Source organism: Haliotis rubra, unplaced genomic scaffold (assembly GCF_003918875.1).
Source record: "Haliotis rubra isolate DU_JTF1 unplaced genomic scaffold, ASM391887v1 Scf192, whole genome shotgun sequence".
In the NCBI taxonomy this organism is placed as follows: domain Eukaryota; kingdom Metazoa; phylum Mollusca; class Gastropoda; order Lepetellida; family Haliotidae; genus Haliotis; species Haliotis rubra.
In genome coordinates, this window is record NW_025765914.1 from 567,350 (window position 1) to 589,430 (window position 22,081).

The 22,081-nt window shown below is 39.4% G+C and overlaps 1 protein-coding gene and 1 long non-coding RNA gene across 2 annotated transcripts; both read right to left on the reverse strand.

Moving 5' to 3' along the window:
• Positions 1 to 539: 539 nt before the first annotated feature.
• Positions 540 to 4,182, reverse strand: LOC124274576. The gene is made up of 4 exons (XM_046709941.1): positions 3,996 to 4,182; positions 3,346 to 3,470; positions 2,773 to 2,857; positions 540 to 705 (listed from the first exon to the last, which is right to left on the reverse strand). Exons 1-4 carry the CDS (start codon positions 4,139 to 4,141, stop codon positions 588 to 590), a joined length of 474 nt encoding a protein of 157 aa, XP_046565897.1. The 5' UTR covers positions 4,142 to 4,182; the 3' UTR covers positions 540 to 587.
• A 4,589-nt stretch (positions 4,183 to 8,771) lies between these two features.
• Positions 8,772 to 14,378, reverse strand: LOC124274577. The gene is made up of 3 exons (XR_006897980.1): positions 14,258 to 14,378; positions 13,680 to 13,764; positions 8,772 to 9,203 (listed from the first exon to the last, which is right to left on the reverse strand). It is a non-coding gene; the product is annotated as an uncharacterized LOC124274577 (long non-coding RNA).
• Positions 14,379 to 22,081: the final 7,703 nt, after the last annotated feature.

The window sequence follows — 22,081 nt, forward strand, 5'->3', positions numbered from 1 at the left end:
CTCATACGTGCGTTTCCCCAAATCTAGGATCACAGTACGAACCCGAGGATATGTTTCTAGGTTTGCCTTTGACAAAATCACAACCAAAGATTCACGGAAGTGATAAATATCTAAGACCTGCATTACTTCAAGCTTTCCATTATCATCATGCAGTCTCGTCGTGATAGTACTTAACCAGACTCACTCGTTTCTAGATTTGACATACACAAGGATGTAAGAGTGCCTTCATTAAACAAATTTAGTAAAAGACACCAAGAACAGCAGGGTACAATAGCAAGACGCATTGACAGAAACGGAGCTGGAGGCTGTATGTGTGTAGAGCGTAATTCCTATAGGATATCTAAGCATTTGTAATTTTGTCTTTTATGGTTAATAATTCCTGTTATGTTATTACTCGTGGTTTTTTTCAAACGAACCACAAAATTCATAAAAATATGTTATTTGAGAAATATTAATGTATAAAGTCCGATCGTCACATTTATAGTCTTTTATAGTTTTTTTACAAGGATGTCCAATGGAGTTGATTTCCTGGTTGGTCCCTTGTGAAGATGAAGATTCCCTGGCCACTCGCCTGCACAGAATTGAATCTAGCATGTTGCATGTCTTCCCTCCATACTAATACGTGCCAGGCGCCGCAAGAGGGTGGCGTCTTCTGTTGAGCAGCCAGGTATCTTCGCCGCACGTTCTTGGAGGCAGGTTGGTTCGCTGAGAGAGAGAAAGAAAGAAACCCCGTAGATCTTAAGAAAATGTTAACCAAAAGGATATAGTAATCAATATAGTAAACGTGATAAGCGGTGAGAGAGACACTGATCATATTATAATTTGCAGAATCATGTCGAAATGATAGAACAGATCGCGAAGATCATCCGTAGATTGTTCAAGTCTTAGATACTGATCGGTTCCATAATACGATATTTTGGAGCTGCATTTCTTCGATTCATGTCACAGGGAGTAAATGTGCATGTTGTTAAACTCTCCTACTTTCCCAAATCCATACTAAACCACTGAATTCATGATCAAAGGGTCTAAATGATCAGAAACAAGATTGTTTGCATATGTGTGCTAGGGAACTCATAGCGGTTTTCCACAGGACCTTGGAACGAAACCCGTCAACGTTTTCGTCATTTCAAAATATGTTCTCCATAAAACGTTTGAAAGTCTAAATGTTTTGGTAAGTCGTGTAAATAACACATTAAAAACATAGTAACAAATAATATTCTACAACAATCGACTTCTGAATCGACTAATTTCCTAATGACCAACTTCAGGCTGGAATAGAATCAGAAGCGTTTTCCGGCATGCCATTCAAACCAAATTAATGCCAATATCATCCTATACGTGAGTCTCGTATGGTCCGTGAAGATCAATTTTCGCACCAAGGGTTTTAGGGATTTACAAGGGGCGATCAAGAAGTATGTAGAATCACCAAGAAAACGATATAAAGCAGTTATTTTTAAGGGTTTTTTCCTACATATAATCTGTCAAACTCAAGCAATTTGTTTTTGCTATGTTCCAGTCTCATGATCCCCATTTTGTTTGACCTTTTATCTTGGTTCCTCAAAAAACGCAAACTCTACAATAAATGCATGAAAAACATCATTAAACAAAATATGCAAGAAATATTTGGTGTGTTTGAGATTGATAGAAGTCCCCTAGAATCACCCTTAAAGTTCATAAAAAAGCAAATTGAAATTACAAACGCTTTTTAAAGTGACCCACCCTTCATTTTGACTGAAAGAGCTTTTGGAGACACTACCCACCCCCTTTCAGATGACGTAATCATAAGGACATAACTTATTCTAATGTTTTCACTTATCCATACATGATGCCAAGAGTTCATACTAAACACTGAATGTCAGCTCACAATATATTGTAAACAGAACCAGCTTGAATATCTGGACACAATGTTTTAGGAAGATTGAAATGGGGGTGTCCTTAAAAAAACAGCCCTCGACTAAATACAAATCAAGCAATCCAAGTCTTTGACTGTTGATTATGACGGGAAGTCATCAAATACTACACTGAACATATTTTATATGATATACACTGAGGGCATACCATTATCCAAGAGGTACCAAATGACAGATCGTTTTTCATTTCCTGCAGCTTTGTTAGAAATGTTCTACCCGGGTGTGTTGTGATGACTAATATTTCGTTAACCACATTACCCACATATGTGAAATTTTGGATATGACTTTGCTAAAGATTCCTTCAAAATAACATGGAAGCTTTTCAAACATTGGACATCGAGAATACAGTTAATCTACGCAATTTTTGATCGACCCACGTAATTCGTCTGAGTATGTTTGTATCAGTTCTGATCAACTGTCATGATCTGTCTGTCTGTCATGAACGTACATGATAAGGATTAAGGAATAACACTGGGGTGGCAAACTTAAACACTGACTGATTCTCTTGGTTAGGTAAAAGCATTCAAATAGTATCTGAGAATCATCATTTAATACAAACATTACTCAGGCGATTTCAAATCGCTTAACACGTTATAGGCCCAAATATCTAAATATCTCATGCTAATTATGTCTAACTCCAATTCAGGTCTTCTAGACCCATTACCATTCTAGCTGTGTAATTTTGTTGTATTCCACCATCCTAAACCGCTAAACGATCTCGCGTTTTGCGAACAACCAAAATGCCCAGGTGTGTTTGAACGATGTGTTCTGTGATGTGATGTGCTCTGTGATAATGATACCAATATCATTCTGTGTATCAATGCATACAGGTAAATAGTATGAGATAATGTAAATTATTTACCACACATTACTCGAAGGACCAAAGCACTTAATGAGCGTTGGCTCAAGCTCCGAGCTCTTCCAACAATCCTTCCCTGCTACAAATGCTGAAAGTGACGAAGATGAAATGACGGACTGTTTGCGAGTGTCTATCATATTCACACATTCCTTCCATATAATCGGTATGATAAATGTGTTAATAGCCAGTGAGAATATATGTTAAGAATACCATCTGCTGAGATCCCCACATCATCAAACTAAAAGTAAAATTACCTATGCCTAAATGCATAAATTACTTTTATGAGAATTATAAGGTGTTAACAATGTTATTTTTCTGACCAGTCAATCTCCTACTAGTACATATAACCAGTTTCGTGTCGTTTCCATTTACGTGAAAGTGAGGTGGGGTGTTACGCAACCATTGCGAGCACAATTTCACAATTTCTCCCTCTATACTCAATATCCCTTGACACCTAGTTAACGTGAATCCTTAGAGCTATAGGCGCATAATCTCAGTATTAGACTTTTTCTTTACAGAGAAATTAGTACCAATATTACAAGTTGTATGATGTTTATCAAACTTCATGCGACATACCTGGGCTGCTCTGGCAAAGGAAATCCCACGACAACTGAGAGTATCGTATGTCCCTGTACAAGCCGTTGTCCTTACACTGACTGACGGAGGCTATACAATTCCAGTTTTCTTCCCTGATGTTTGACCTTCCACAAACAATTACCAATACAGTGTGAGTGAGTGGGTGGGTGGGCGTTTGCGTATGTGGGTGGATGGATGGGGTGGACTAATACTTGAGAGTGTGTGGGTGAGTGTGTCTGTTGGCGGGTGGGTGGACGGGTGGATTGTTTGAGTGAGGGCGGGAGGGAGAGAGGGATATTTTCCACTGTTAAATGCCTAAAGACAACATTTAATATAGAAGGTGCCGTATTTATCTGTACACTTACCCATGTTATAGGAAAGATATGCCTGCAATATTTCACAATCTGCTAAGAAGAGCACATCGTCGGCAAATAGCAAAATGTTAATTAGTTCAATACCATCATTTACAAAAAATGCTACAGATGCTACTGCTTTCTAGTTTAGTTATAAGTTCATTGATGAATTGGATAAATAGGAAGGGTGTCAACATACATCTTTGTCTAACACCACTAGAGGTAAAATACTTGTTCTTGATTAATCTATTTTTATAATCGTTCACAACGATAAGTCACAACTGAGAGCTTACTTACTGGCACGGTACAGCGAGCCTCCCATCAACAACGAGGCCTTGAAAACCGTCTATGGAATGGAGAGGGCGGATGTTATCAAGACAGGGACGGAGCTGTGCAAAGCAAACATTTTCAAAACCTTCTTCAACACTTGTCATGTTTACCATGCTCTCCTCGTTCTGCCGTCGGCGTGTCTCATGTCCATCACTGGGAAACAGAGCTTCAGAGAGAAATATAGCAATTTAGTTGAAACCTGTTTTTAATAACGAGGTTTTAGGTTATTACGCCTCGCAATTTTACTTTGGCATTATGTTAAGTGATTCTTTTCAAAGCCGTCATTGATATTAACATAACTGTCTGAAAGGAGTATATAAAGTCTATTGACAGCAGATTGTGGTCATTCATTTCATACATAGAAGACAATGAACACGAGAATCTGAAATTTGGTCAGTACTCACCAAATGAAAAACATATTGCTGGCAAATACAGAAGTAAGACAGCTTTGTGGTCTGTGTCCGTTGAAGGACGACCTTTAGCGCTAGGTGTGCTAAAGGTGCTGTCAGGCCTCGATTTGGGGAATTAGCTATAGGGAGCAAGCCTTGAAACCTTGAAACAAGAAAGGAGGCAGAGCTGTGAGATCCAGGGTTTATTCAAGCAAGTGTGTTTGCATGACATTCAAAATACCTCAATTCATACATAATAATGACATACAATAATAGAAATAGTAATCAATGATATCCTTATACAGTTTATATCTAAGTCCGGTAATATAAGCAATGTGTGGTACAACAGGGTATGTACGGTAACTGCTTACAGAAACATAATACAAATAATACAACATTTTCTTGAGTAACTACGGTAGGAATTTATGACTATTACGGTATGTCGCGCTTAGTGTATTGACTACGGCAGGAATTTACTATTATTACGGTATGTCGCGCTTAATGCATTAGCTACGGCAACGATTTATGACTTGTGTAAGTAATTTCCGTTATCAACATAAATGCCTTGAGCAAATACGGTAAACGGCGCGAAGTGCTCAGATTTGACATATACCATTTAACTCCGGTATTGACTGTACGCATTCTAACTGTAATGGCGGACTATAGTAAAATACATAAACTTCGTCTTTGCTGGAAATGATTGTATAAACTCTCGGAACTGTTTTTTTGACTAAGCTACTAGAATCTAGGCTACTGAACGAGAATATAACCTGCATATACAGATCTAACACGCAAATGAATAAAACAAGACAAAGGCTGGGAATACACACATGTGTGTCGAAACATAGAAAAGAAATATTCGTTTGTACATGAAAATCATAAACTTGAGGAGCCCACGACGCAATGTGCATAAATAAATATCCCTGGGTAGTGCCTAATAATTAATCGGTTATCTAGAACTAGCATTTGCAATGACAAAGTGCTTCAATGTTGTAGGAATGTTTCTAACCTAACTCTAACATTTTCTAGACGATAATTACAAAGAAATAACAAGTTAAACAAGACTAAAGTTTAAATGTTTCTTACCTTGAAACAAGAAAGGAGCCAGAGCTGTGAGATCCAGGGTTTATTCAAGCAAGTGTGCCTGAGATGGAAGAACCCAGGATTTTATACCCCACAGCTCTACTCGTTTGTCATTATCAAGTTTCTATAAAGTTGAAGTTTCCATATGCGTTATCTACCCTATGCTGACAAGGTTCACTACACGAGGTAGGTGGTAAGAAGATGATTACCTAACAAGGTTTGATTTTCTTTATAGTGTAGCCACGGTCAGCTTGCGCCAGCTGCTTAACGAAATATCTGTCAGCGCTTGACCGTGGCATTTACGACAGGACAAAGAGGATGGCATGATGGTAATCTCGATCTTGTTCAACAAAAGTTGATTTTCGATTACGACTTAGTTGGTGGTAGACATGCTCCTGCTGGGATGGGACTACTTATCTGTGCTTGACCAAGGGATGTACCCGAGAAAAAAGGCCGGAGCCGACACAGCTCGCTAGCTTCATCTTTGATTAATTAGTTTAAGGTTGGCGTGGATGCGTTTGCTAATTGCCTACTACTGCACTTGCCATGCAGGGCTAAAAACAAGACAGACTATGCACAGCGACTTGCACCTATACAGATTTCCTATGTTATGAATAATTTGTGAAAAATATAAAAATGTATGAAGAAATATATGCACTGTAATAGAAGGATGACCACTCGTCCAAACATCGTCAGCGACATGTTCCCAGTAAATAACTGGTGTGGCTCTAGCAGGAAACACATACAACGGATACTACTGGCAGTAATTGCAACAATCAACGACGTACGAGAGGGTGTCGTAAGGTCATGATCCACAATTGCATTTTCGAAGGTCAACTCTTCCTTGCCAGTAAGTGGGCATTTTCACATGCTCTATTTGAGAAATAAACACAGGCATTGGTAGTTTACTGGTAAAGGGAGGAAACACATTGAGATCGATTGTTGGAAGCGAACGCATGATCATAGGATCATCATGTGACGCAAACCACGGAATATAGTCAGGCGAATCACAACTAACGGATCGTGGCAGTGAACCGCATGAATCAATGGGGTGGGAACGAGAATTGGTGATGGCAGAAATAGGTATACGTGCTGATAGAGGAGGGTGTGTGTATAGACGGTAAAGTACGTATAGGTGTAAACAAGAGACGTGTGTGTGTGTGTAGTCAGAGGAAGAGTAGGTACGTGAAGGCAGTGAATGTCTGCATACTGGAGACGGGTGATGTGTGTGTGTATGTGATACATGTGTATGTGTTCGTTCGTGGAGACAGGAAGTGTGTGTGTATGTGTGTGTGTATGTGTGTGTTAATGGAGACATGGATGTGTGTGTTCCATCTGGGTTAAATTAAGACTGAGATATTCATCGCTATGACAGAAACGATTGCGTCTGAAGGTCAAACTGCACATTAACAGGGATGAGCCTCAACAGCTTATGTATCGTCGACCTGTAACATTTACCTATTACAGTCATTTTTTCACGCGAAAGTTTAACATGATCTACAAGACCAGACTAAGAACATTTAAATTAGAATAATATGCACCATATACCAAATATGATGCGCCTATTGATGTGGATGTTAAGGCTCCTGGTTTGAGGCGGATGACCATTTCACTCATCATGTCCTGAAACATCATTTCGTGTTTCACAAAGACGTTTTTAACCAGCTTTTTTGTGGTCTTTCAAAACTAGTTTTCGCGAAAACGATCGTTACGTGTATACAATAAAGCTATCCTGTTTTCCATACAATGCAGCCAGCGAAGATCTGGCTTAGAATTGGTCTTCAGTAACCCATGCTTGTTGTAAGAGGGGACTAATGGGATCGGGTGGTCAGACTCGCTGACTTGGTTGACACATGTCATCGTATCCCAATTGCGTAGATTGATGCCCTTGCTGTTGATCACTGGATTGTCTGCCCCGGACTCGTTTATATCCAGACCGCCGCCATATAGCTGGAATATTGCTGAGTGCGGCGTTAAGCAACAACACAACCGACTGTATACTCTCTCAATTCGTCAGAAACCTATGACTGAGGGTTCAAAACAGATGCACAGGCAAAGAGTCATTCTGCACAAGCACAAGAATATATGATCACAATAGAGAACCAAACTGGAAACTGTGTAACTGAAATACTGTCCAAAATGAGGTTAAACCCCCACCCCAACCCCCCCAACTCACACTCTTGCTTAATGCACTAGTTTACTGATATTACGTGGAATTCTGATAACATGTCGAGTGTTGTGACTAATTCTGAGCATTCGTGAACGTACCGGGTAATATAATATGCCTTGCTGCTGCTGAATATCATTATTCAATGTTTACACTCCCTGTCTTAGGGGAGATGGAATACCTGGAGGAAAGCGCAATCGCACGTCATCCCAAATCCAATTTCCAGTTCCATGATATTACTGGAATTTACTAAAGGCTGGATAAAACAATACTCGCTCACGTGCGTAGTATGTATTGTATATAGGTAATATCAGGTAATACTTCATAAAAAAACATAAGGTTTTATGTTGAAAATGTATCCAAGGTTACCCGACGACGCCGTTTAATAGGACACATGTACAAACGGGATATATCAACGAATTTATCTGACCGACAGATCGAATGTACTTGCATTAATTGCCCATGCATTATTTAGCCAGCATAGTGTTCACCTGATGTAGGTAAAATACTTTTCAAATCCGTTATTTACAATACGATTGTCTGAAAGAAAAAGGTAGTTCTGCAATAAAATGAATGGTACCTCTTCCTTAAGAATTCCTATAGACAGTAGTTTCTGGACATTTAGTACACAGAACCAGAAAACGTTGATCATTGAACAAACACTCACCAAATAAAAACATATTGCTGGCAGCGACTTGTTCAATTTGATAACCGGTGTGGCTCTATGATATACAGCGCTTGTGGTTCAATCAGAAAACATATTCACTCACTCACTCTTACATGCAAATTGCTTCCCTGCGTTTCCCAAAATCTTGGCTTATAGTTCGAACCCTAGGTTATGTTTCTAGGTGTGCCTGGGAGAAAACAAAAACCAAAGATTCACGGAAGTGATAAATGTCTAAGCCCTGCAATACTGCGGGTTTTCCATCATCATCACCTTGTCTCGACGTGATAGTACTTAACCAGCCTCACTCGCTTCTCTCTTGAATCTGTTCAGCGACTGCTACTTCAAATTCATTAACTCACCTGACTAGCCAAGTGAGCTAATGCCATGGGCACCTAAAGCCGAGACGTTAGGACTTTAAAACTAGATTTGACATACACAAGGATGCAATAGTGCCTTTATTAAACAGATTTAGTAAATGACACAAAGAACAGCATGGTACAATAGCAAGACGTATTGACTGAAACGGAGTTCGAAGCTGAAATTGTGTGTCAATAATTCCTGTTATGTTATTACTTGTTTTGGTGGTTTTAAATGAACTCCAAAATTCGTTGGTTTGAAAAATAATAATGAAAGTCAGATCGTGACCTGGACAGTCTAGTCCGCATATTTCGCGGAGTTTCAATGGTCGTTTCCTTGTGAACGTGGAGATTCCATGGCCACTTCCTTGCCCAGAAAGAGGCGAGAACTGAATCTGGCATGATGCCTGCCTTCCCTCTGTACTAATACGTGCCAAGCGCCGCACGAGGATGGCATCTTCTGCAGAGCAATCAGGTATCTTCGCCACACCTTCTTGGAGGCAGGTAGGTAGGCTGATAAATATTCTACAATCCATGGATGGTACAGAGAAACCGTAGATCTTAAGAAAATGTAAACTATACAGTAAACGTGATAATCGGTTAGAGAGAAGAAGGTTTATATCAACTCAACCACTGAATTCATGATCAAAGGGTCTAAATGATCAGAAACAAGATTTATTTTGTATTTGTGTGCAAGGGAACTCATAAGGGTTGAGCAATTTTTTGACAGGTGACCTACTTACTTTGATAAGCTTGATCATTAACTAGACATTAACCTTAACCCGGGTCTTCAGCGTGACGAGCGAAAGCTTTAACCACTAGGCTTGTTGGTTGATCTAAAACCCCAAATACCTCCCCCATTTGCGACTTTGTCCCAATGCATTCAGTTTAAAAGGAGACTCCCAAGCCAGGACAATTTAATCTGAGTTAGACTTTCAGAGTGAGCAGACATGTGAGAAAACCTCCCAACAATGCCATCTTGTGATGAATGTGGACTCATTTTTCAAGACGTGCACGATTTGCAAAAACACAGAAGAAACTCGTGTCCCGAAAAGTCTTCAGTGGTCCATCTGGGATACCCCAAGTGGGATTCAAAAGAAAGTGGGAAGGAAGACGACAACTTCTCTGATGTGAAGACACCACGTCCTCTGCCAGATTAAGAGTCTTGTGGACAGGTGTCTACCTATAACCACAACTTACAAAGACTTTTACACAATAAACAATGTCCTGAAATGGAAAATGATAATGATGATGATGATGATGATGATGGTGATGATGGTGATGATGATGATGATGATGATGATGAATCGTTAAATGATGTCACAGATGTCTTACAAAAATGGAAAAATAAGATGGCTGATCTCGAAGAGCTAGGAATAAGACAAATGTATTCATGTACGCATGAGCTGAGTAAAGACCTTTTGGATGAAAAACAACAGCTGTAAATGACAGGAGGTCTAATTGAAGACATGATAGAATGCAAACTGAAGAAATCAATATGGATCACTTTTAAAGAGACGTATGCACGATTTATTACTTATCTGTATCATATGCAAGTTGGTCCAAAGACACGGGAAATATTGAAGCAAGTACAAGCCACGAATAATATACTGAACAGCAAAAGAATAGCAAGTCTAGCCTTTTGTCATTTTTTTCAATAGAAGACAACCAAAATTATGTCTAATCATTTATTGTATAGATAACACTGTCAGTTTAACAGCTGAAAGTGGTTGTTGACATTGATTTGCAATAAGTTGAAATTTATCACAGTCCATCAAATGGAGATACCCCTGAACGCAAAAAGTGACAAACTCTTTAGTAGCGCATAAAGCCACCTTTAGCTTGCACACAGGCCATGCAACGGTGTCTCATTGAGTTAACTAGAGTCGGAAAGAAGGCCTGAGGCAAGTGGTACCGCTCAAGCATCAATCTCTGTTCCGACAGTGCAAGTGTGAGTGGCTGTCTACCTGCAACAATCGTACGTCCAATTTCGTCCCAGAATTGGCCCCACATATGGCCGCCGGCTGTGTATTCAAGCAGCCTGAAGACCACGCCTAATTGTATCACTGGACACTGCTCCCCTTGACCCATGAACTAAGGCTGCTGTTACTGTTGCTGCTTGAGTTCGGTTCCTTAGATGCCTGGCCCGGATGAACCGATCTTGCGCATGAGTTGTCACTCGTGGCCGTCAGGTATGGGGACGATCAGCAGCAGCCCCGGTTTGCTGACGACGTTGAGCAAGTCATGTAATGGTGGTAAGAAAACAGCCCAATTGTCTAGATACAGCGGTTGCAGAGCTACTTCCGTGCAACTTTCCAATGGCCATTCCCCTCTGCTCAGTCGTTTGTGTGGCGTGTACACCTCCTTGCATCAAAACTGAACTGTTTTTTTACACAAACCTTTATAAAGGATACCTCGGAGTGAAATGCATGATTTCCAACCAGAACCGTCGATGCACGTGCTACAATTATGGTTTTTCTGCACTGTGGGTGTGCTTGCGCAAATATTTCATGTGGATGTCAAACTGCATGACATGATCTCATCTGGGATCATTACTTCACTTTACCATGAACGTTCCATAAACATGAACGCTTACTTTTATAAGATTTCCTTTTTTCGAAACTTGCGTTTCTTTTGCTGTTCAGTATATGTATCATGAAGTGTTTTCAAAACTGTACAAATATAAATCTTGGGTGGAAGACTTGAAGATGATGAAGACATGATATCTGATGCAGAGAGTGATGCATCTGGACAGGACGATGAGGAGGGGCAATGAGACAATGTAATTCACAAAAGTAGACTTTGAGAGTGCTCCTATCCTAGTGTGTACTAATGGAAACGGAGTTAATAAATATCATATGAAATCTGCATATCTTTCTTGTTTGTTTATCATACAATGTATATATATTGCATAAGGACTGACATTAGACAACTGTTCGTTGTACAACCGACTAAAGATCATTCATTCTTTTGTTATATAACTGATAAATAATCTATTGGTAATCCCAATCTTAACCCTATTTCACTGAATCCAATGCATGACAAAATACAATTAACCCGATAAGCCCAATTATTTACACCACGGGTCTGCACCTCCTCATACAAAATACTCTTAACAAGCCCATAAAGTACTATGATCAGTGGCACAAGAAGCTTACACCAGTATTTAATCATATTATACTGCCTGTGGAAAAAGCTCGGGTAATGATCTCACTCTGCATAAACCATTGAATTATTTCAAAACCTCAGCGAATGGCTCCCTTTGGCCGCCAAGTGGATGTCAAATGACTCCCTATGGCTCCCTATGTCCCTATTGTGGCCCTGACTAAATATAAATGGCCCTGAGTATGGCCCTGTGTGGCTCTTGGCTCTGAGTGTGGCTGCCTGTGGCTCCCTAACACCTTTAAATGGCTTCCAATGTGGCTGCCTGTGACTGTATTACCCAGAAACATATGTTTAAACCAATACCATGAGGTAAAGTGTCAAGATCAGGTTGAATCACGTTTTGAATCAGTGTACATATTATAAATTTTATTGTATATATCATTAATGTAATTAGAACATAATTAGAATCATTGTACATTTGGGACTTAGTTGGTTTAAAGCACACGCCAACTCCATAATAATGTTAGTTTCAAGGTATTCAATACACAACACAATACATTTTGATGACTTAACGATCTAAGGAGCCCCTCGAGGTATTATCAGCATACTTCCCATCAACTGTATTATGAAGTCAACATAGCTGGCTACAGACAGTGACCCCTACCTGGATTTATCTCTCTCTGACATAACACTTTCAAAGCTGGACATGGTCGAGACAGCTGTGACAGAGTTTTATAACACATAAAGTGTGATTTCTTCATGAATTCTACCGTAATTTCATTTCATTGATTTGATATCAGGTAAACTGATTGGCTGATCAGACGTTACAACAGACAGATCACTAGACACATTTGATTTTTAAGCAATGTCAGGACCTTATCAGACCACGGCCAGTCCAACAACAAACAGGGGCATACACATATACAGTACTCAGAGATATGGATGTTTAAATAGTTACTCAAACATTTCAACCTACATAGGCTGGGTGGTCGTCTCTGTATTTTCATGTCATTTTAGGTTAAACTTCTTGCTGATAAATCATCAATGATGTACCGGAGGGACAGGATAACGAGACGGTTGGATTATCCACTGATAACGTTCTTAGCAATCAGAGTACAGATCACGTGAGGGGCTTATCTATTTAGGACGTGTTTGGGATTATATAAGTCATTCATCAAACGCATCTTTTTAAATAGGTCAGCTGTCTAAATTCTCCCCAAATCAAAATGTTATTCATAGGTATCCTTAGCAACCCCAGTATGGTGTCACGTAAGAGGGATTAAAAACTCATTAATCACACTCATCAAATTAGTTAGGTCACCTGTCAAAAAATTGCTCAAACCTCTTGTATGATTCTCGTATGGTCCGTCAACATTAATTTTGTCACCCAGGGTTTTAGGGATTTAATTTGCATGAGTTTATTTGAATCAGTTCTGAGGAACTGCCATGATCTGTCATGAACGTACATGAAAATGATAAAGGAAAATCTCTGGGGTGGTAATTTTAAACACTGACTGATTTTTCTGGTTTGGTAAAAGGATTCAAATAGTATATATCTGATAATCATGAAATACAAACATACTCAGGCGATTTCAAATCGCTAAAAACGTGCGTTCCAAAAGTCAGGTTGCCGGTAACGAAATGATTAATTGTGTCGTGTTAATTATGTCTAATTCCAATTCATTTTATCGTTTTCCACCATCCTAAACCTCCAAACGACCCCGCATTTTGCGTACAACCAAAATGTATTAGGTGCGTATGGACGAGCTGTTCAGTCATGAAAACCAATAAACAGTGTGAGGACGTAATGGAATTACGATACCAATATCATTCTGTATATCAATACATACAGGTAAATAGTAGGAGATAATGTAACTTATTTACCACACATTATTCGAAGAAAAAATGCACTTATTGACCGCTGGCTCAAGCTCCGAGCTTCTCCAGCAATCCTGCCCTGCTACAAATGCTGAAAGTGAAATGAATGGACAAATTATCGACGGATTGTTCGCGAGAGTTTATCATATTCACATATCCCTTCAATATAATCAGTATAATAAATGTGATAACAACACAATGATAATATCTGTTTTGAATATCATCTGATGAGATCCCCACATCATCAAACTGAAAATAAACGTACCTATGATTTAGCACATAAATTACTTTTATGAGAATTAAAGAGGCGTTGACAATGTTATTTTTCTCACCAGTCAGTCTCCTAATAATACATATAACCAGTGTTGTGTCGTTTCCCTTTATTTGAAAGAAGGGCGAGTTTACATAACCATTGCGGGCACAATTTCACATGATTAAAAAACCTCTGCACTCAATATTCCATGACACCTAGGTAACTGCAATCTATGGAGCAATAGGCGCATAATCACAGTATTAGACATGAGTTTTCTTTTGTTAAAGAGAGATTAGTACCATTATAAGTTGTTCCTCAAATTGCGTCATACCTGGGCTGTTATGGCAAACGAAATCCCACAACACCTGGGAGCGTCGTAGGCTTCTGTATGAGATGTGGTCCCTACACTGACTGGCAGAGGCAATGCAGTTTCAGTTCTCGTCCCGGATGTTTGCTCTTACACAAACAGTGAGTGAGTGAGTGAGTGAGTGAGTGAGTGAGTGAGTGAGTGAGTGAGTGAGTGAGTGAGTGAGTGAGTGAGTGAGTGAGTGAGTGAGTGAGTGAGTGAGTGAGTGAGTGAGTGAGTGAGTGAGTGAGTGAGTGAGTGAGTGAGTGAGTGAGTGAGTGAGTGAGTGAGTGAGTGAGTGAGTGAGTGAGTGAGTGAGTGAGTGAGTGAGTGAGTGAGTGAGTGAGTGAGTGAGTGAGTGAGTGAGTGAGTGAGTGAGTGAGTGAGTTTTTTTAACGCAGTATAAAATCAAGTACTTGATATCGCCATAACTATAAGACTACATTTCTTTTTTATATATTGGAGGCTACATTACAATTAGGTTTACATACACAATTCTTATGTGTGGAGAATGCATAGACGGGATTTTCAAATATAAATCCAAAACAATTTTGCATTTTCCTGATTTACTTCACCAAATACACTTCCATTCTATTTCACTTTGGGCTGTTTCGTTTGATATACAAAAAAGCAAGACGGAGGAATATCTGTCGAGGACATGAGTCGTTTCATTTTATCACGACTGTCAAAAGTAATATTTCTTAATATACTTTTCAAATAAAGAAACTTTTCATGCTGTTTTGGAGTTTACTTACTGAGTGCATGTAACTGATTCAAGCTTGACATCATTGTTCAGTTACAGTAAAATCATCACTTTACAAATTTCCAAAACATGATTATCCAGAAAGTGTTTGGTAAAACCACAGAGGGCTATCAAAGCCACATGGTCAGAATAAAATGTCAGCATCTGGTGTGACCACCATGAGCATCGATAACAGCTTGGCAGCGGTGACCCATAGAAGAAAGGAGATGCTGAATGCTGTCTTGAATGCTCTTGCTGAAGTGCTGTGTGCAGTTCTTGTAGTGTCTGAAGTGGCGGATTACGCTGGCGCAAGCGTCGATCAAGACAATCCCATATATGTTCAATGGGGGACAAATCCGGTGATCGAGAAGGCCAAGGTAACACCTGAACATTACTGGAAGAAGACCTGTCAAACACGTGCAACGTGATGTCGAGCATTGTCATGCTCCAAAGATCAACCGTTGACGTTGATGTACGGAACGACGTGACGTTGAACTGGTCTTCTGGCAAAAAGTCTGATTTTCCATAGCCAGTTGCGCACTGTCTGGTCGGAGATTCGGCGCAGTCCAGGGATTTGGATTGTTGTGGATGATGCGGCCGTGGTGTTTGAACGAAAATGTCTCAACTGGATGTAGCGATTCTGGGCGGCGGTGGTAACTCCAAGTAGACCTGACCTGGGTCTGTCATTAACATCCCCAGTATTTTTGTATCGGGTCCATAATAACACCCCCAGTATTTTTGTATCAGGTCCATCTCAAGATGGTCTGTCTGGACACGTTGAAGTGCATAGCTACATCATGAGCTTCTGTCAGTCTTTTCATTCTCTTGCCGTCTATAGTGGCTTGAAGCAATAAATGTTGGGTGTCATTGATGTGGCTTTTCAAAGCCTACAGTCATAGGCTTCAGCTCAGGGTGATACACAATTTTATGCTGCTCGTGCATTTCATGTAAGGTGCGTTTTAGCGATTCACTACAGACGTGAGTGTAACGTTAATTTTTTGTTAAACGTTTCTATTTGCAAACGTTTTGTCGTCGGCAACCATTCCCCCACATGCTGGGATTCCGCATGGATTGGTTTGTGTCAAATATTTTCCTAAAATTCAAATTTGTCCTATGTCAAGTTTCTTTTTCAAGAGTATAGATTTAACTCTACTGAAGCTGTATTTCGGACATACTAAGATAAAAGTGGTCATACGTGTCACACATGTGTACACATGGAATCTTTCTATCTTTCCTTCTCTTCCTGCAGATTCAAATTATGCGACAGAATGCAGAATTTTTGCAAGCTTCTGTTTAAATCGTTTTCAAAGTGCATTCATAGTAGATAATATTCCGGCATTAACAGGGATTTGTATGAACTGTAATGGGATACACAGCATGAACTGCTTATTTCCTTGAACCGTTTTTGAATTTCTAAGTTCACATGTTTGTTTGAACAGATCTGCACAGGGTCAACACGGATACTCCTGCACCAATAACGGATTCATTGTGAAAATATTTTGCACACAGTAAGAAACAGAACTTGATGCGGAATGTTTACATAAGCCAAGATATATTTAGAAGAAAGGGCTCTGAACTTAGTCAATGGATATGTGCAACCCTAAACCACCCAAATCGTGGCAACTGTTTTAAAAGACTTATCAGGAATTTTTATGGAAAGTTTAAAGATAGGAAACGTGCTTTTCTAGCTTGTGTCGTCGGCAACTAGCAAAATATTAATTCAATAACATCATTTACAAAAATGCCACGGACGTTACTGCTTTCTAGTTTCGTTACAAGTTCACTGATGAATAGAATAAATAGGAAGGGTGTCAACATACATCTTTGTCTCACACCACTAGAGGTATTGAAAATATTGTTCTTGATAGATTTATCTTTACACATACGCGAAGATAATCGTATACAGCTATTAACACGGAAAAACTAGGCAAAAGTTTACCAATATTGTATGACATTATATGTTATTGAAAATGGAAATATTTTATACTACCTGACCACGTTCCACTATCTTAAATCCGCAAAGGGTCACACTGATAACGAGCATCGGACATAATCCGGTACCAGTATCACTTAAGCTAATAGAACCAAGGTGCAGTACGTTTATCGGTCTTTATAGCTGTTTGAATTCCACATTAGTCAAATCACGTGCGTGCCACATATACCTTCGTGGCATACTCACGACTGGCCATCGATGATTTGGTCCAACTAAATGACGGGATTTCAAGTTCACAATAACAACGTTATAGTAAGTTTTATCTGTAAACGCGATTATTTGCAATAGCTATAATTGGTATATAATACGGATGACAGTCCCAAATCATTCGGTGGCTGTCGTATAAATTCACTCAGGTAAAAAGCTTTACTTTCTTCTACTTTGTTAAAATCGTTATGCTATTTTGTCTTAAGTTTAATCTATCGTTCCATAACTATATGTTACGACCCTTGACACTACCTTCAGGTTGATGTGGAAGGAGGCATCCTTTAATATATTTCTCATATATTCTGTATTACTGTTTAGGATTGTTTATCTAATACTTATTAACACTACGCTGTTTTGTGACTATTATAGAATATATATAGTCTTTCGGGCATCTTAACTATTACATTACGTTGTTTGCACTATGCTGTTTTGTGACTGTATGAACGCCCACTGAGATAATATGTGTGGAGAATAATGTACCATTTCATTTCGTTGTGATTTCGTTGTGATTTCGTTGTAACGAATCTACATGACGTGATGTTTATGTACTTTGAAAGCTGATTGCATTGTGAACATGCTGTAATAATTAATCGTAACTCATTCTATTATTGACTGATTATGTAAAATACCATTATGTGACTGCTGTGTAATAAACTCCTCGTTTATTTACTCAGGTGTTGTATTGTGAGTGGGTTGGTATTGTCAACCCCTTGCCAACCGAGTTGATTCCCCAACACTCGTGTTTTAATACAAAGATAAGTCACACAACTGAGAGCTTACTTACTCGCACGGTACAGCGAGCCTCCCATCAACAACGAGGCCTTGAATACCATTAATGGCATGTAGAGGGCGGAGGTTATCCAGACAGGGACGCAGCTGCTCATAGCAAACATTTTCAACACCTACTGCAACACTTGACACGTTTACCATGTTCTCCTCACTATTCTGCCGGCGCTGTGTCTCATGTCCGTCATTGGAAAACAGAGCTAGAAATAGAAATATATCATTTCAGTTGAAACCTGATTTTAATAACGAGGTTTTAGGTTATTACGCCTCGCAACTTTACTTTGGCATTATGTTAAGAGGTACCTTTCAAAGCTTCAAGCGAAGCCGTCATTGATATTAACATAACTGTCTGAAAGGAGTATGTAAAGTCTATTGACAGCAGATTGTGGTCTTCATACATAGAAGACAATGAACACAAGAATCTGAAATTCTCAACAAAGTACTCACCAAATGAAAAACATATTGCTGGCAAAGACAGAGGAACACGACTCGTCCAAACATCGTCAGCCACGTATTCACAGTGAAGAACTGTTGTGGCTCTAACATGAAACATATATAGCAGATACAACTGATCGTAATTGCTACAATCAACGAAGTATATTAGGAACGGAGTCTACAAAAAAGTCACCACTTCGTCAGGTTTGCATTTACATTTTTGAAGGTCAACACTTCCGTACCAGTGTGTGGGCATTTCCACCATTACCGCTTGTTGAAACATCCGCGGGCACGGGTATGAGTGTCATGCTGCCAAGGCGGCTATTGGGCGAGTGTGGGGAGCGATCATAGATTTCTAAGAAGCCAACCTTGTGACACAGAACAAGGAATTGAGTCAGGCGATTCAAGGAATCGTGGCAGCGAATCGCATGAATCAATGCGTGGGTTGAGATCGAAAATTGTGGACGGGTGAAGTAGTTGGGCGTGTCAATAGGGGATGCATAGATAGGAGATTCTGTGTCCGTGTATTCAACGGATGTATGTCCACATAGAGAGTAGGTGTGCGTGTCCGATGCCGGACAGAAGATGTGTGTGAGTAAGTGAGTGAGTTAAACTTTTACATCGCATCGTTTATATTGCAGCCACATCGCGATGAGAACAAGTTATTACGACTAAATGTCTGCCATCAAATGACAGTAAAACAGCATGGTGACAATCACTGCATGGTAACAATCACTGGATTGTCTGGTTCACAGTTAGACAAAGCAAACCAGTTCAATTGCTAAAATATTCTACTCAACACATACATCAATACATCAATTTAAAACCATTAAAACACGAGCTATGGACCACCAACAACTAAAGCTGGGCCCCCTTACTGAGATCATGGTGACTTGCAGTGCAGATGTGTGTGAGCGTGAAGACAGGTGTGTGTGTACATGTAGACTGTGAGTGAGTGTGTGTGTGTTATAGATATATGTGTATTGTATGCTTAGACAGAAGTTGTGTGTACATGGAGTCTGTGGGTATTTTTGAGGGTGTAGACATAAGATTACATGTACACTCGGTTTAGTCTCTGTTCGCCTACTTCTCAATTCGCCTTCAACCCATATCGCATGCAAAAATAATGTAGGCCAATTGGGATTAGAAAAATGCACCCCCATACTCTTATAATGAGCCTGACTCACTAGTCTGTCCAAACACCTGGTTTTCGCGATATATCAAGAGGTGGTTCATCAAATTTTAATGACATTTGGTACGGTAACCAAGGTTCAACTTGAAGTTCTGCAGATATCTGGGGTTTTTTTTTTTTTTTTCTTTTCATTGTTTTTGTTGAGAGACTATTTTTTTTGCAGATTTGTCCTATTTAGTGGTGAATTAATAGCAAACTATTTTCCTTTATGGAATTAATGTATTTTCTTGGTAGACAGACACATAGTTTTTTTAAATCTCACCTCAAAATACACAAATGAAATGCAACAAATCTCAATACAAACAAATAGAGACAAACTTTAAGGTTTTATTGCATACAAAACAGGATGCTAATCTTCATAACCACAGAGATGATGGGTATCCTTGCTGATGCCGAAACAGTGTACATGGATGGAACATTTTATGTGTGCCCTAGTCTCTGGACCCAAGTGTATGTTTTGCACTCCCTTGTACAAGACCAGATTATCCACTTGCCATGATAAATGATCATTTCATTGGAGACAGGGATGTGTGTTTACGCATAGACGGGAGATATGCGCATTGATATGAAAAGAAGTGTTTATGTGTATGTATTTAGGGGCGGTGGGGTAGCCCAGTGGTTAAAGCGTTGGCTCGTCACGCCGAAGACCTGGGTTCGAATCCCAAAATGGGTACAATTTGTGAAGCCCATTTCTGGTGCCCCCCTCCGTGATGTTGCTGGAATATTGCTAAAAGCGGCGTAAAACCAAATTCAGTCAGTCAGTATGTATTTTAGAGAGGAGATGTAAGTATAGGTGTAGACGGGAGGTGTGTGTGTATTTGTAGACACGGGAAGTGTGGGTACATGAAGACAGTGAATGTAGGCTATGTGTCTCATGAACTTATCCTGTCATGTCCCTCTGAATTTAGTGACTGTTATTTTTCGACAAAACAGAGATGATTGTCCCTGAATGTCAACCTTAACATTAACAGGGTTCGGTCTTAACAGCATATGTATCGTCGTCCTGTCACAGTTTAGTGTTACCTCAAGCCAATTTGCCATTATTTTGACATGATCTACATACTCAGAACGTTGAAACCTCGTATTTCAAAATGACGTTTTATTACCTAGACCATTTCTTCGAAAACATTGTATTGCATACTTGATTTTTACGTGTATACAAATACAGAATTCTTATAAAACAAAGGAAGCCGCTGTGCAGCGTTGCCTCCCTTAAGCACACATTAAAACCAATGGTCGTTTCTGATTCTGAGCACACAGTCAGTAACGTGTTCTTCTCCAAAGGGACAAACTTTGGGCTTTTTTCTTGATCAATCTCACCTCTCTGATATTTAAAGGAGAATACGAACGAAAGCAAACTTTTGATATATTGTAAAGGATATTCTAAAAGTCACCTTCGATGATTTAAACTGAACAAAAAGTTTGTAAAATAGCCAAAAAAAACCCCAAAAACGTACTCGTATTTCCGCCTGATACGGAAACACCCAACAGTTAATGAGCAGAGGGGGTATCACGTGACATGACGTCATATGTGCCTGTTGCTGATGGCTTCCTCTTTGATTTTACCTCACAATTTAACAGTGTCCATGGATTCTGAAGCAGTAAAAGATGTTCCTGATGCCATTTCTAAACTGGATGTTAGACCGTATCAGTACGATCCGATTTTACATATTGCAAGACAATCTTTCAGTGAAAATGAAGAAGAAGCACCGCTTGAGGTCAAAATAATTTTTTAAATAGACCATATCATTTAACAAGAATACTATTTGTCAGCAAACTGTGATACAGTTCCAACCAGCACACCCACCCCTATAAATATATGACCAGTCCCTAAGAATTATTTTTTTAAAATGTGATTGCAGTTCCTTTTGTGTCAAATGAGTGACTATATGGTGTCTGGGATTAAAAAAACAAAATAATTAGGCTTCAGACGGGGGGAAATAGATATTATCTGCTACAAAAATTACACTGGAATTATTTTGTTGAAAAAAATTAGAATCCTAGTTCTCATTAATAACGTATCAAGTCTCCATACAAGATCCCAGCCTGGTCGAGCAGAGATAATATTCGCGACGCAGATAAGTTATTCAACGAAAACTGGTGAATTATAACATACTAATCAGGACAATGTATGTTTCCGTAGTTTTTGGTTATGGAAAAAGTTATGGCATTCGGTAGTAGCCTTAGAATGACACTTGTCAGCTAATGAGAATACAGAACAACTTTCACGGCAAACACTACTGACAAATAGCGAGTATGATGCCGACGTGCGTAATTGGACAAAATGGAAAACAATGAAACCAACAAGTTCTTCATGATTTGCCATTGTATTCGGCAATGTTTCGGGTAGACTGCAGCATATAGGGCTCCAAACCGAAAGAATGTTATGGCGAAACATTTTCAAGCTTATGTGAAATCTCTGACTGATTTTGATAATATACTGAACATCATTGA

Excerpts from the sequence above, each read along its gene's own strand:
- LOC124274576 (XM_046709941.1), bottom strand. The coding sequence starts at position 4,141 with ATGGTAAACATGACAAGTGTTGAAGAAGGTTTTGAAAATGTTTGCTTT. Across the intron at positions 3,471-3,995 it reads AGGCTCGCTGTACCGTGCCA|GTCAAACATCAGGGAAGAAA; the intron begins GTAAGTAAGCTC and ends TGTTTGTGGAAG. Across the intron at positions 706-2,772 it reads GGTCCTTCGAGTAATGTGTG|CGAACCAACCTGCCTCCAAG; the intron begins GTAAATAATTTA and ends TCTCTCTCTCAG.